The 16,012-nt window shown below is 48.6% G+C and overlaps 1 protein-coding gene across 2 annotated transcripts in view; it reads right to left on the reverse strand.

Annotated features, from left to right (window-relative positions):
* TGM1 (transglutaminase 1) overlaps positions 1-15,982 on the reverse strand; it is a 37,805-nt gene extending 21,823 nt beyond the window's left edge. For both annotated transcript variants that reach the window (XR_014940496.1, XM_085531503.1), the window contains exons 1-5: positions 14,226-15,982; positions 7,372-7,603; positions 4,963-5,142; positions 3,013-3,282; positions 905-1,023 (exon numbers count right to left, since the gene is read on the reverse strand). Coding sequence is in view for 1 of the 2 variants with exons in the window: in XM_085531503.1 (XP_085387629.1) it covers positions 905-1,023; positions 3,013-3,282; positions 4,963-5,142; positions 7,372-7,600 (798 nt within the window). In the remaining variant the exon portion in view is untranslated. The remainder of the gene's footprint in view (positions 1-904; positions 1,024-3,012; positions 3,283-4,962; positions 5,143-7,371; positions 7,604-14,225) is intronic.
* Between the last annotated feature and the right edge of the window lie 30 nt (positions 15,983-16,012).

Below are 16,012 nucleotides of genomic sequence, written 5' to 3' on the forward strand. Positions count from 1 at the left end.
GGGTCGTTTCAGCCCATTTCAGCTCATTTTCGTTCCATTTTGGGCCCATTTCAGCCCATTTTGGTCCCATTTAATCCCATTTTAGGCCCATTTCAGCCCATTTTGGGCTCATTTGGGGCCCATTTTGGTCCCATTTAGGCCAATTTTCATCCCATTTTCGTCCCATTTTGGTCCCATTTTGGCCCCATTTCAGCCCATTTTTGCCCATTTCAGCTCATTTTCATCCCATTTTTGTCCCATTTTCGTCCCATTTTGGGCCCATTTCAGCCCATTTTGGGGCCAAATCTCTCCATTTCTGGCCCATTTTGGTTCCAATTTGACCCATTTTCATCCCATTTCAGCCCATTTTGGGGCCAATTCCCTCCATTTTGGGCCCATTTCAGCCCAATTTCGTCCCATTTTTGCCCCATTTCATCCCATTTTGGGCCCAAATCCCCCCATTTTGGGGCCATATATCCCGATTTTGGGCCCATTTCAGCCCATTTTCATCCCATTTTGGCCCCGTTTAGGCCCATTTTCGTCCCATTTTGGTCCCATTTCAGCCCATTTTCAGTCCATTTTTGTCCCATTTTGGCCCCATTTCAGCCCATTTTGGGGTCATTTGAGCCCATTTCAGCCCATTTTGATCCCATTTAGGCTCATTTTGGCCCCATTTCAGCCCATTTTTGCCCCATTTCAGCCCATTTTGGGGCCAAATACCCCCATTCTGGTCCCATTTAGGCCCATTTTCATCCAATTTTGGTCCCATTTTCATCCCATTTTGGGCCCATTTAAGCCCATTTTCATCCAATTTAGGCCCCATTTCAGCCCATTTTGGGCCCATTTTGTCCCATTTCATCCCATTTTTACCCCATTTCACCCATTTCCACCCCCATTTTGGGTTAAATTCCCACTATTTTGGTACCTGTCCATAGTTCCATGCCCGCTCGGCGATCTGCTCCTCGGTGCCGTAGAAGATCCTCCCGCTCTCATTAAGGACGTATTCGTTAAGGTCATTAACATCCTCCATGTAAACGCCGTCATCTTTTTGGGGCAGAAAACACCGAAAACACAAAGATTTGGGGCAAACACACACCAAAAATCGCTAGTTTTGACCCCAAAATCGCTATTTTTGACCCAAAATCGATATTTTTGACCCCAAAATTGCTATTTTTGAACCCAAATTCACTATTTTTGACAGAATTTTGCTATTTCTGACCCCAAAATCGCCATTTTTTACCCCAAAATTCACTGTGTTTGACTGAATTTTGCTATTTCTGACCCCAAAATCACTATTTTTGATCTTAAAATCAATATTTTTGACCCCAAAATTCACTGTTTTTGACTGAAATTTGCTATTTCTGACCCCAAAATTGCAATTTCTGACCCCAAAATCCCTATTTTTGACCCCAAAATCGCTATTTTTTACCCCAAAATTCACTATTTTAGGCCCCAAAATTGCTATTTTTGACCCCAAATTCACTATTTTTGACAGAATTTTCCTATTTCTGACCCCAAAATCGCCATTTTTTACCCCAAAATTCACTGTGTTTGACTGAATTTTGCTATTTCTGACCCCAAAATCGCTATTTTTGAACCCAAAATTCACTATTCATTAAGGTCATTAACGTCCTCCATGTAAACGCCGTCATCTTTTTGGGGCAAAAAACACCAAAAACACAAAGATTTGGGGCAAACACACACCAAAATTCGCTAGTTTTGACCCCAAATTTGCTAGTTTTGACCCCAAAATTCACTATTTTAGGCCCCAAAATCACTATTTTTGACCCCAAAATCGATATTTTTGACCCCAAAATCACTATTTTTGACCCCAAAATTCTCTATTTTTGACCCCAAAATCATTATTTCTGACCCCAAAACTGCTATTTTTGACCCCAAAATCGCTATTTTTGACCCAAAATCGCTATTTGTGACCCAAAATCGCTATTTTTAACCCCAAAATCACTATTTTAGACCCCAAAATTCACTATTTTGGACCCAAAATCTCCATATTTGACCCCAAAAATCACTCTTTTTGCCCCAAAAATCGCTATTTTTTGCCCCCAAAATCGCTATTTCTGACCCCAAAATTCACTATTAATGACTAAAAAATCACTATTTTTGACCCAAAAACCGCTATTTTGGCCTCAAAATTCACGATTTTTGACCAAATTATCACCATTTTAAACCAAAAAATCGCTATTTTGACCCAAAAATCGCTATTTTAGACCCAAAAATCGCTATTTTTGACCCAAAATCACCTTTTTTGACCCAAAAATCACTATTTTTGACCCAAAAATCGCTATTTTTTGCCCCCAAAATCGCTATTTCTGACCCCAAAATCGCCATTTTTAACCCCAAAATTCACTATTTTTGACCAAAATATCACCATTTTTAACCAAAAAATCGCTATTTTGACCCAAAATTCGCTATTTTAGACCCAAAAATCGCCATTTTCGACCCCCAAATCGCTATTATTGATCCAAAAACCGCTACTTTTGCCCCCGAAATCGCCATTTTTAACCCCAAAATTGCCATTTTTCACCCCAAAATTCACTATTTTCGACCCCAAAATCGTTAGTTTTAACCCCAAAATCGCCGCCCCTCCACTTCCGCCCCCTCATCCACTTCCGGCCCCTCCACTTCCGGCCCCTTCACTTCCGGCCACCCAACTTCCGGTTTCCCCACTTCCGGTCCACATAACACCCCACTTCCGGTCCCTTCACTTCCGGTCCTCCACTAACCCTCCACTTCCGCCCCCCCACTTCCGGCTCATCCACTTCCGGCCCCTTCACTTCCGGCCACCCCAACTTCCGGCCTCCCCACTTCCGGTCCACATAACACCCCCACTTCCGGTCCCTTCACTTCCGGTCCTCCACCAACCCTCCACTTCCGGCCCCCCCCCCCCCCCCCCCACTTCCGGCCACCCCACTTCCGGTCCCTTCACTTCCGGTCCTCCACTAACCCTCCCACTTCCGGCCCCCCCCACTTCCGGCTTGGCCTAACCCACTTCCGGCCCCCCCCACCCCATACCTTTACACCAGGGGTTAAAGAGCACGATGACGTCATTTCCGTCGTCGAACGGCGCCCCGTACTCCCCACTTCCGGTCCTGGTTTTCACGCTCAGTCGATACCGACCAATAGGAGCGTCCGGAGGCGCTGACAGACGGACGGTGAGGGCGGGACTTCCGGGTTGCTCCTCTTCCGCTTCCGGTTCTTCCACTTCCGCCGTCCAGCCATTGGTTGAGCTCTCGCCCAATGGGATTAAAACGTGGGTTCCCTTGGAGACCTGGGGGGTGGGGCCTGAAAGGGGACACGCCCACTGTGACGTCAGCGGTGACGTCATCGTATAGCGCCCCCATAGAGACATATAGGGACCCATAGAGACCCATAGGGACCCATAGAGACCCATAGAGACCCATAGGGACACATAGAGACCCATAGGGACCCATAGGGACCCATAGAGACCCATAGAGACATATAGGGACCCATAGAGACCCATAGGGACCCATAGAGACCCATAGAGACCCATAGAGACCCATAGAGACCCATAGGGACCCATAGAGACACATAGAGACCCATAGAGACCCATAGAGACACATAGGGACCCATAGAGACCCATAGAGACCCATAGAGACCCATAGGGACCCATAGAGACACATAGAGACCCATAGAGACCCATAGAGACACATAGGGACCCATAGAGACACATAGAGACCCATAGAGAACCATAGGGACACATAGGGACCCATAGAGACCCATAGAGACACATAGAGACCCATAGGGACCCCACAGAGTCCCATAGCACCCTATAGGGCCCCATAGACCCCCATATCGCCCCATATCCCCCCCAATTAACCCCAATTAACCCCAATTTACTCACCTAGCAGCAGCTCCATACACAGGCCCTCCATATCCCCCCATATCCCCCCATAGACACCCCATAGGGCCCCATAGACACCCCATAGGGCCCCATAGACCCCCATAGACACCCCATAGGGCCCCATATCCCCCCATAGACACCCCATAGGGCCCCATAGACCCCAATTAACTGACCCAGCAGCAGCTCCATACAGATCCCATCATCGTCGGGGTCGTACGTTCGGGGCAGCAGGACCCTGACGTGGAAGGGCTGCCCCCTCCGAACCACCCCCCATATCCCCCCCAATTAACCCCAATTAAGACTAATTAACCCCAATTTACTCACCCAGCAGCAGCTCCATACACAGGCCCTCCATATCCCCCCATATCCCCCCATATCCCCCCTATACCCCCCATATTCCCCCTATATCCCCCCATAGACCCCCATAGGGCCCCATAGACCCCCATATCCCCCCTATATCCCCCCATATCCCCCCATAGACACCCCATAGAGCCCCATAGACCCCCATATCCCCCCATAGGGCCCCATAGGGCCCCATATCCCCCCATAGACACCCCATAGGGCCCCATATCCCCCCTATATCCCCCCATATCCTTCCTATATAGCCCCATATCCCCCCTATATAACCCCATAGACCCCCATAGACCCCCATATCCCCCCATAGACACCCCATAGGGCCCCATATCCCCCTATATCCTCCCATAGACACCCCATAGGGCCCCATAGACCCCCATAGACACCCCATAGACCCCCATAGAGCCCCATAGACCCCCATAGACCCCCATAGACCCCCCATAGACCCCCATAGACACCCCATAGGGCCCCATATCTCCCCTATATCCCCCCTATATCCCCCCATATCTCCCATTATAACCCCATATCTCCCCATATCCCCCCTATATCCCCCCATAGACACCCCATAGGGCCCCATAGATCCTCTATATTCCCCCATAGACCCCCATAGACACCCCATAGGGCCCCATAGACACCCATATCCCCCCATATCCCACCATAGACACCCCATAGACCCCCATAGACCCCCATAGACACCCCATAGGGCCCCATTAATTAACATCAATTAATTAACCCCATATACTGACCCAGCAGCAGCTCCATACAGATCCCATCGTCCTCGGGGTCGTACGTTCGGGGCAGCAGGACCCTGACGTGGAAGGGCTGCCCCCTCCGAACCACCATCAATGGGGAGCAGAACTCGGCCGTGTGATGGGAGACACGGTCGGACCTGGAACCCACAACCAGCCCACGGGGAACCAGGAGACCTATAGGGAGAGAGAGCAGAAATGGGGGATTTAGGCCTAAAAATGGGAAGATTCGGCCCAAAAATGGGGTTTTTTGGACCAAAAATGGGGGTTTTTGGAACAAAAATGGGGGGTTTGGGGTAAAAAATGGGGTTTTTGGGACTGAAAATGGGATTTTTGGGACTGAAAATGGGGTTTTTTGGACCAAAAATGGGGGGGTTGGGGCCGAAAATGGATTATTTTGGCACAAAAATGGGGTTTTTTGGACCAAAAATGGGGTTTTTTGGAACAAAAATGGGATTTTTGGAACAAAAATGGGGGGTTTGGGAGCAAAAATGGGATTTTTGGACTGAAAATGGGGGTTTTTGGAACAAAAATGGGGATGTTGGGACTGAAAATGGGGGTTTGGGATCAAAAATTGGGGGGTTTAGGCCTAAAAATGGGAAGATTCGGCCCAAAAATTGGGTTTTTGGACCAAAAATGGGGGGTTTGGGACTGAAAATGGGATTTTTGGCCCAAAAATGGGGTTTTTTGGACCAGAAATGAAGGGTTTTGGACAAAAAATGGGGTTTTTTGGACCAAAAATGGCAGGTTTCGGACCAAAAATGGGGGATTTCAGCCCAAAAATGGGTTTTTGGAACAAAAATGGGGGGGTTGGGACCAAAAATGGCAGAATTTGGCCTAAAAATGGGGGTTTTTGGAACAAAAATTGGGTTTTTTGGACCAAAATTTACAGGTTTTGGCCCAAAAATGTGGGGTTTTGGAACAAAAATTGGGGTTTTTTGGACCAAAAATGGCGAATTTCGGCTCAAAAATGGGGGTTTTTGGCCCAAAAATGGGGTTTTTCAGACCAGAAATGGGTTTTTTGGACCAAAAATGGCAGATTTCGGCCCAAATATGTGGGGTTTAGGCCTAAAAATGGGAAGATTCGGCCCAAAAATGGGGTTTTTTGGACCAAAAATGGGGTTTTTCAGCTCAAAAATGGCAGATTTTGGCCCAAAAATGGCAGAATTAGGCCCAAAAATGTGGGGTTTGGGACCAAAAATGGAGGTTTTTGGACCAAAAATGGGGTTTTTCAGACAAAAAATGGCAGATTTCGGCCTAAAAGTGGGAGGTTTTGGACCAAAAATGGGGTTTTTGGACCCAAAATGGCGGAATTCAGCCTAAAAATGGGGGGTTTTGGACCAAAAATGGGGATTTTTCACCATTTTTTGACTGAAAACCCCCTTTTTGACCCCAAAAATAACCCCCCCACCACCTCACCCCTTGAAACAGCCATTTTATCTCTGGGGGGAGCCTCGAAACCGACATTTCCCCCCAAACCCTCCCATAAAACCCCAATTAACTCCATTTTTACGGGGTTTTTTCACCATCTTTTGCCCAAATTCCCCATTTTTGACCCCAAAATAACCCCACCAACCCCTCAGCCCTAGAAACTGCCATTTTACCTCTTGGGGGAGCCTCGAAACCGACATTTCCCCCCAAACCCTCCCAAAAAACCCCCCCGTAACCCGATTTTGACGGGGTTTTTTCCCATTTTCCCCCTTTTTCACCCCAAAACTCACCAGGTCTCATGGTTTGGGGTGGTCTCCCCTAAATAACCCCCCCACCCCTCCCACCACTAGAAACCGCCATTTTATCTCCGTGGGGAGCCTCGAAACCGACATTTCCCTTCAAACCCTCCCAAAAAACCCCAATTAACCCGATTTTCATGGGGTTTTTTACCCATTTTTTGCCTGAAATCCCATATATTGCCCCATTAAGGAAACCACCCCCCTCCCCCCCCTAGAAACAGTCTTTTTAGCTTTGGGGGAGCCTCGAAACCGACATTTTTCCATATAATCCTTTCCATAAACCCCATTTTTATGGGATTTTTGAACCTTTTTTGCCCCAAATCCCCCTTTTTGACCCCAAAAATAACCCCCCCATGCGTCCCAGCCCTAGAAACAGCCATTTTATCTCCGTGGGGAGCCTCGAAACCGACATTTCCCCCCAAACCCTCTCAAAAACCCCCCCGAAACCCGATTTTTACGGGTTTTTTTCCCCATTTTTTGCCTGAAATCCCCATTTTTGACCCCAAAAATAACCCCCACATCCCTCCCAGCCCTCCCACCACTAGAAACCGCCATTTTATCTCCGCGGGGAGCCTCGAAACCGACATTTCCCCCCTACCCCTCCCAAAACCCCCCCCGTAACCCGATTTTTACCGTTTTTTTTCCCATTTTCCCCCTTTTTCACCCCAAAACTCACCAGGTCTCATGGCTTGGGGTGGTCTCCGTCCCGGTATCTCTCCGGGGGGGGGGTCCCAATCTTCCTTCCCCCTTCGGCAGCACCCACAGCACCCACAGCAGCCCCCCAGGCGGCGCCAGAAGGAGCCACGGGGGGGGCGGGATGAAGGGGGGGGGGACGACGACGGCGCCCCCCGATGGCGGAGGCTGGCGGCCGCCCAACGGCCCGCGTCCATACGGGGATCCGGCATGGCCTGGGGGACCGGTATAGACCAGTATAGACCAGTAGGGACCAGTAGGGACCAGTTTGGGGCAGTATGGACCAGTATGGGGCAGTAGGGATCAATAGGGATCAGTAAGGACCGGTAGGGATCAATAGGGACCAGTAGGGATCAATAGGGACCAGTAGGGACCAGTTGGGGGCAGTATGGACCGGTATGGACCAGTATGGACTGGTAGGGACCAGTATGGACCAGTATGGACCCATTGGGACCAGTATGGACTGGTATAGAACAGATATGGACCAATATGGACCAGTATGGACCAGTAGAGACCAGTATGGATCAATATGGACCAGTATGGATTGGTATGGATCAATACGGACCAATATGGACCAGTATAGATGAGTATAGACCAGTATGGATCAATACGGACCAATAGGGACCAGTATGGATCGGTAGGGACCAGTAGGGACCAGTATAGACCCACTGGGACAAGTATGGACCAGTATAGACCAGTAGGGATCAATAGGGATCAATAGGGACCAGTAGGGACCAGTAGGGATCAATTGGGGGCAGTATGGACCAGTATGGATCAGTAGGGACCAGTATGGACCAGTATGGACCAGTAGGGACCAGTATGGATCGATATGGACCAGTAGGGACCAGTATAGACCAGTAGGGACCAGTAGGGACCAGTTGGGGGCGGTATGGACCGGTATGGATCAATATGGATCAGTACGGAGCAGTATAGACCAGTAAGGACCAGTATGGACCAGTATGGACCAGTAGGGATCAATAGGGACCAGTAGGGACCAGTTTGGGGCAGTATGGACCAGTAGGGACCAGTTGGAACCAATATGGACTGGTATGGATCAATAGGGACCGGTAGGGACCAGTAGGGATCAATAGGGATCAATAGGGACCAGTAGGGACCGGTAGGGATCAATAGGGACCAGTATGGACTGGTATGGACCAGTAGGGATCAATATGGTCCAGTAGGGACTGGTATGGAGCAATAGGGATCAATAGGGACCAGTACGGACCAGTATAGACCAGTATGGACCAGTAGGGACCAGTATGGACCAGTAGGGACCAATATGGACCAGTAGGGACCAGTAGGGACCAGTAGGGATCAATAGGGACCAGAACGGATCAATATGGTCCAGTAGGGACTGGTATGGATCAATATGGATCAATATGGACCAGTATGGACCAGTATGGACCCATTGGGACCAGTCTATACCAGTTACCCCCCAGTATAACCCAGTACAGCCCAGTATAACCCCATTAAATCCCATTATAACCCAGTATAGACCAGTATAACCCCATTACCTCCCATTAAAACCCTATACAGACCAGTACAACCCCATTACCTCACATTATAACCCTATACAGCCCAGTATAACCCCATTACCTCCCAGTATAACCCAGTATGGACCAGTATAAACCCATACAGCCCAGTATCCCCCCATACAACCCCATTACTTCCCATTATAACCCTATACAGACCAGTACAACCCCATTACCTCCCATATAACCCAGTACAGCCCCATTACCTCCCATATAACCCTATACAGCCCCATTAAATCCCATTACAACCCTATACAGACCAGTACAACCCCATTACCTCCCATTATAACCCTATACAGCCCCATTACCTCCCATTATAACCCTATACAGCCCCATTAAATCCCATTACAACCCTATACAGACCAGTACAACCCCATTACCTCCCATTATAACCCTATACAGCCCCATTACCTCCCATTATAACCCTATACAGCCCCATTAAATCCCATTATAACCCTATACAGACCAGTACAGCCCCATTACCTCCCAGTACAGCCCAGTACAACCCCATACAGCCCAGTACAGCCCAGTTCCCCCCATACAACCCCATTACCTCCCATATAACCCCATACAGACCAGTATAACCCAGTACAGACCAGTATAACCCCATTAAATCCCATATAACCCTATACAGCCCAGTACAACCCCATTACCTCCCATATAACCCCATACAGCCCATTATAACCCTATACAGACCAGTACAACCCCATTACCTCCCATATAACCCTATACAGCCCAGTACAGCCCAGTATAACCCAATACAGCCCCATTAAATCCCAGTATAACCCTATACAGCCCAGTACAACCCCATTACCTCCCATATAACCCAGTACAGCCCCATTACCTCCCATATAACCCTATACAGACCAGTATAACCCAGTACAGCCCCATTAAATCCCATTATAACCCTATACAGCCCAGTACAACCCCATTACCTCCCATATAACCCTATACAGCCCCATTACCTCCCATATAACCCCATACAGACCAGTATAACCCTATACAGCCCAGTACAGACCAGTATCCCCCCATACAACCCCATTACCTCCCATATAACCCCATACAGCCCAGTACAACCCCATTACCTCCCATATAACCCAGTACAGCCCCATTACCTCCCATATAACCCTATACAGACCAGTATCCCCCCATACAACCCCATTACCTCCCATATAACCCTATACAGACCAGTACAACCCCATTACCTCCCATATAACCCCATACAGCCCAGTATAACCCCATTACCTCCCATATAACCCCATACAGCCCCATTACCTCCCAGTATAACCCTATACAGCTCAGTATCCCCCCCATACAGCCCATTATAACCCTATACAGCCCAGTATAACCCTATTACCTCCCAGTACAGCCCAGTATAACCCCATTACCTCCCAGTATAACCCTATACAGCCCAGTACAGCCCCATTACCTCCCAGTATAACCCAGTACAGCCCAGTACAACCCCATTACCTCCCATATAACCCTATACAGCCCAGTATCCACCCTATACAGCCCATTATAACCCTATACAGCCCAGTATCCACCCTATACAGCCCAGTATAACCCCATACAGCCCATTATAACCCTATACAGACCAGTATAACCCCATACAACCCCATTACCTCCCATATAACCCTATACAGCCCAGTATAACCCCATACAGCCCCATTACCTCCCATATAACCCTATACAGCCCCATTAAATCCCAGTATAACCCCATACAGCCCAGTATAACCCAGTACAGTCCCATTACCTCCCATATAACCCTATACAGACCAGTATAACCCCATTACCTCCCAGTATAACCCTATACAACCCAGTATAACCCCATTACCTCCCAGTATAACCCCATACAGCCCAGTATAACCCCATTAAATCCCATTATAACCCCATACAGCCCAGTATAACCCCATTACCTCCCATATAACCCAGTACAGCCCCATTACCTCCCATTAAAACCCTATACAGCCCAGTATAACCCCATTAAATCCCATATAACCCTATACAGACCAGTATAGCCCCATTACCTCCCATATAACCCTATACAGCCCAGTACAACCCCATTACCTCCCATATAACCCTATACAGCCCAGTACAACCCCATTACCTCCCAGTATAACCCAGTATGGACCAGTATAACCCCATTACCTCCCAGTACAGCCCATTATAACCCCATACAACCCAGTATCCCCCCATACAACCCCATTAAATCCCATTAAAACCCTATACAGCCCAGTATAACCCCATTACCTCCCAGTACAGCCCAGTACAACCCCATACAACCCCATTACCTCCCATATAACCCTATACAGACCAGTATAACCCCATTACCTCCCAGTATAACCCAGTATGGATCAGTATCCACCCCATACAGCCCAGTCCCCCCTAACCCCACCCCATAACCCCACCCCATAACCCCACCCCATAACCCCTCCCAGCCCCATTAACCCCATTAATTCCCTCCCATCCCATTTAGGATCTCACTGATCCGGACAAACCAGTTCCCCCAGTCACTCAACTCACCCCTCCCAGTACAGCCCAGTACGGCCCCATTCACCCCATTGAAATCCCATTGAAACCCCATTGAAACCCCATTGATCCCATTGAAACCCCATTCACCCCATTGAAATCCTATTGATCCCATTGAAATCCTATTGATCCCATTGAAATCCCATTGACCCCCAGTCGTTCATATGGGGACCCCCAACCCCATAAACCACCCTGGAACTCGGTAACCCCCCCGTACAGCCCCATTAAATCCCATATAACCCTATATAGACCAGTATAACCCCATTAAATCCCATATAACCCCATACAGACCAGTATAACCCCATTAAATCCCATATAACCCTATACAGCCCCATTAAATCCCATTATAACCCTATATAGACCAGTATAGCCCCATTAAATCCCATATAACCCAATACAGCCCCATTAAATCCCATATAACCCAGTACAGCCCCATTAAATCCCAGTATAGACCAGTATAACCCCATTAAATCCCATATAACCCAATACAGCCCCATTAAATCCCATATAACCCAATACAGCCCCATTAAATCCCATTATAACCCTATATAGACCAGTATAACCCCATTAAATCCCATATAACCCAGTACAGCCCCATTAAACCCCATATAACCCAGTACAGCCCCATTAAATCCCATATAACCCAGTACAGCCCCATTAAATCCCATATAACCCAATACAGCCCCATTAAATCCCATATAACCCTATACAGCCCAGTACAGCCCCATTAAATCCCATTATAACCCTATATAGACCAGTACAGCCCCATTAAATCCCATATAACCCTATAGAGCCCAGTACAACCCCATTAAACCCCATATAACCCTATAGAGCCCAGTACAGCCCCATTAAATCCCATATAACCCTATACAGCCCCATTAAATCCCCTATAACCCTATACAGACCAGTATAACCCCATTAAATCCCATTATAACCCTATATAGACCAGTATAACCTCATTAAATCCCATATAACCCTATAGAGCCCAGTACAGCCCCATTAAATCCCATATAACTCTATAGAGCCCAGTACAGCCCCATTAAACCCCATATAACCCTATAGAGCCCAGTACAGCCCCATTAAATCCCATATAACCCTATAGAGCCCCATTAAATCCCATATAACCCTATAGAGCCCAGTACAGCCCCATTAAATCCCATATAACCCTATAGAGCCCAGTACAGCCCCATTAAACCCCATATAACCCTATAGAGCCCCATTAAACCCCATATAACCCTATAGAGCCCAGTACAGCCCCATTACCTCCCATATAACCCTATAGAGCCCAGTACAGCCCCATTACCTCCCATATAACCCTATAGAGCCCAGTACAGCCCCATTAAATCCCATATAACCCTATAGAGCCCAGTACAGCCCCATTACCTCCCATATAACCCTATAGAGCCCCATTAAACCCCATATAACCCTATAGAGCCCCATTAAACCCCATATAACCCTATAGAGCCCAGTACAGCCCCATTGCCCCCGCTGACCCCCCCCCAGTTCCCCTTTCTGATTCACCCCATTGCCCAGTTCCCAGTAAGTCCCAGTTCCTCCCAGTTCCCCTTTCTGCTTCCCCCATTAACCCCATAGACCCCATAGACCCAATAGACCCCATAGACCCCCCATAGACCCCCCATAGACCCTCCTATTAACCCCATTAACCCCATAGACCCCCATAGACCCCCCTATTAACCCCATAGACCCCCATAGACCCCATTACCTGCCCCATTACCCCCCATATACCCCCCATAGACCCTCCTATTAACCCCACAGACCCCACAGACCCCCCATAGACCCCCTATATTCCCCCATAGACCCCATAGAACCCCATAGACACCCCATAGACACCCCATAGACCCCATAGACCCCCCCATTAACCCCATAGACCCCATAGACCCCATCTAGACCCTCCTATTGACCCCATAGACCCCCCATAGACCCCCTACATTCCCCCATAGACCCCATAGAACCCCATAGACACCCATAGACCCCATAGACCCCCCCATTAACCCCAGAGACCCCATAGAACCCCATAGAACCCCCCATAGACCCTCCTATTAACCCCATAGACACCCCCATTAACCCCATAGACCCCATAGAACCCCACAGACCCCATAGAGCCCCCTATATTCCCCCATAGACCCCATAGATCCCCCATTACCTGCCCCATTACCCCCCATAGACCCCCCATAGAACCCCACAGACCCCCTATATTCCCCCATAGACCCCATAGACCCCCTATATCCCCCCATAGACCCCACAGATCCCCCATTAACCCCATTACCTGTCCCATTACCCCCCATAGACCCCATAGACCCCCCATAGAGACCCCATAGACCCCATAGAACCCCATAGACCCCCCCATTAACCCCATAGACCCCATAGAACCCCCAATTAACCCCATAGACCCCCCATAGACCCTCCTATTGACCCCATAGACCCACATAGACCCCCCATTAACCCCATAGACCCCACAGATCCCCCATTAACCCCATTACCTGTCCCATTGCCCCCCATAGACCCCATAGACCCCCCATAGACCCTCCTATTGACCCCATAGACCCACATAGACCCCCATAGACCCCATAGAACCCCATAGACCCCCCTATTAGCCCCATAGACCCCATAGAACCCCATAGACACCCCATTAACCCCATAGACCCCCCATAGACCCTTCTATTAACCCCATAGACCCCATAGACCCCCTATATTCCCCCATAGACCCCATAGAACCCCATAGACCCCCCTATTAACCCCATAGATCCCCCATTACCTGCCCCACTGCTCCCAGTGCTCCCAGTGCTCCCCTCCCACCGGTCCCTCCGGTTTTAGGGTTGGGGGCGTGGCTTAATGAAAGGGGGCGTGGCCTAAGGGAGAAAGGGGGCGTGGCTTCCCCCTCTAAGCCCCGCCCCCTTATTGCCCCATACCGGGCTGTGGCTCACTATGTTGCAAGAGGAAACCAATGGGGCGGGGCAATGGATCACTATGTGGCAAAGGAGGGGTTGGATCACTATGTGGCAAGGAGGCGTCAATGGGGGTGAGTAATGGATCACTATTTGGCAACGGGGTTAATAGGGTAACTCAATGGCTCACTATTTGGCAAGGAGGCGTCAATGGGGGTGAGTAATGGATCACTATTTGGCAAGGGTGGGGTAATGGCTCACTATGTGGCAAGGAGACCTGAATAGGGCCCAGCAATGGCTCACTATTTGGCAAGGAGGCGTCAATAGGGCCCAGCAATGGCTCACTATTTGGCAACGGGGTTAATAGGGGAAATCAATGGCTCACTATTTGGCAATGGGGTTAATAGGGCAACTCAATGGCTCACTATTTGGCAATGGGGTTAATAGGGGAAATCAATGGCTCACTATTTGGCAAGGGGGTTAATAGGGGAAATCAATGGCTCACTATTTGGCAAGGGGGTTAATAGGGGAAATCAATGGCTCACTATTTGGCAATGGGGGTTAATAGGGCAAACCCATGGCTCACTATTTGGCAAGGAGAACTAAGGGCGTATAGGGCCCAGTATGGCTCACTATATGGCAAGGAGACCTGAATAGGGCCCAGCAATGGCTCACTATTTGGCAATGGAGTTAATAGGGCAAATCAATGGCTCACTATTTGGCAATGGGGGCTAATAGGGTAAGTCAATGGCTCACTATTTGGCAAGGAGACCTGAATAGGGCCCAGCAATGGCTCACTATTTGGCAATGGGGGTTAATAGGGTTAAATCAATGGCTCACTATTTGGCAATGGGGTCTATAGGGGAAATCAATGGCTCACTATTTGGCAAGGGGGGTTAATAGGGGAAATCAATGGCTCACTATTTGGCAATGGGGGTTAATAGGGGAAATCAATGGCTCACTATTTGGCAAGGAGAACTAAGGGCGTATAGGGCCCAGTATGGCTCACTATATGGCAAGGAGACCTGAATAGGGCCCAGCAATGGCTCACTATTTGGCAATGGAGTTAATAGGGCAAATCAATGGCTCACTATTTGGCAATGGGGGCTAATAGGGTAAGTCAATGGCTCACTATTTGGCAAGGAGACCTGAATAGGGCCCAGCAATGGCTCACTATTTGGCAATGGGGGTTAATAGGGTTAAATCAATGGCTCACTATTTGGCAATGGGGTCTATAGGGGAAATCAATGGCTCACTATTTGGCAAGGGGGGTTAATAGGGGAAATCAATGGCTCACTATTTGGCAATGGGGGTTAATAGGGGAAATCAATGGCTCAGTATTTGGCAATGGGGGTTAATAGGGTTAAATCAATGGCTCACTATTTGGCAATGGGGGTTAATAGGGGAAATCAATGGCTCACTATTTGGCAATGGGGGTTAATAGGGGAAATCAATGGCTCACTATTTGGCAAGGGGGGTTAATAGGGTTAAATCAATGGCTCACTATTTGGCAATGGGGGTTAATAGGGGAAATCAATGGCTCACTATTTGGCAATGGGGTTAATAGGGGAAATCAATGGCTCACTATTTGGCAATGGGGTTAATAGGGTTAAATCAATGGCTCACTATTTGGCAATGGGGTTAATAGGGTTAAAGC

This window comes from Coturnix japonica, unplaced genomic scaffold (genome assembly GCF_054131305.1).
Source record: "Coturnix japonica strain WE unplaced genomic scaffold, WE-NBRP24 Scf043, whole genome shotgun sequence".
NCBI classification, from domain to species: Eukaryota; Metazoa; Chordata; class Aves; order Galliformes; family Phasianidae; genus Coturnix; species Coturnix japonica.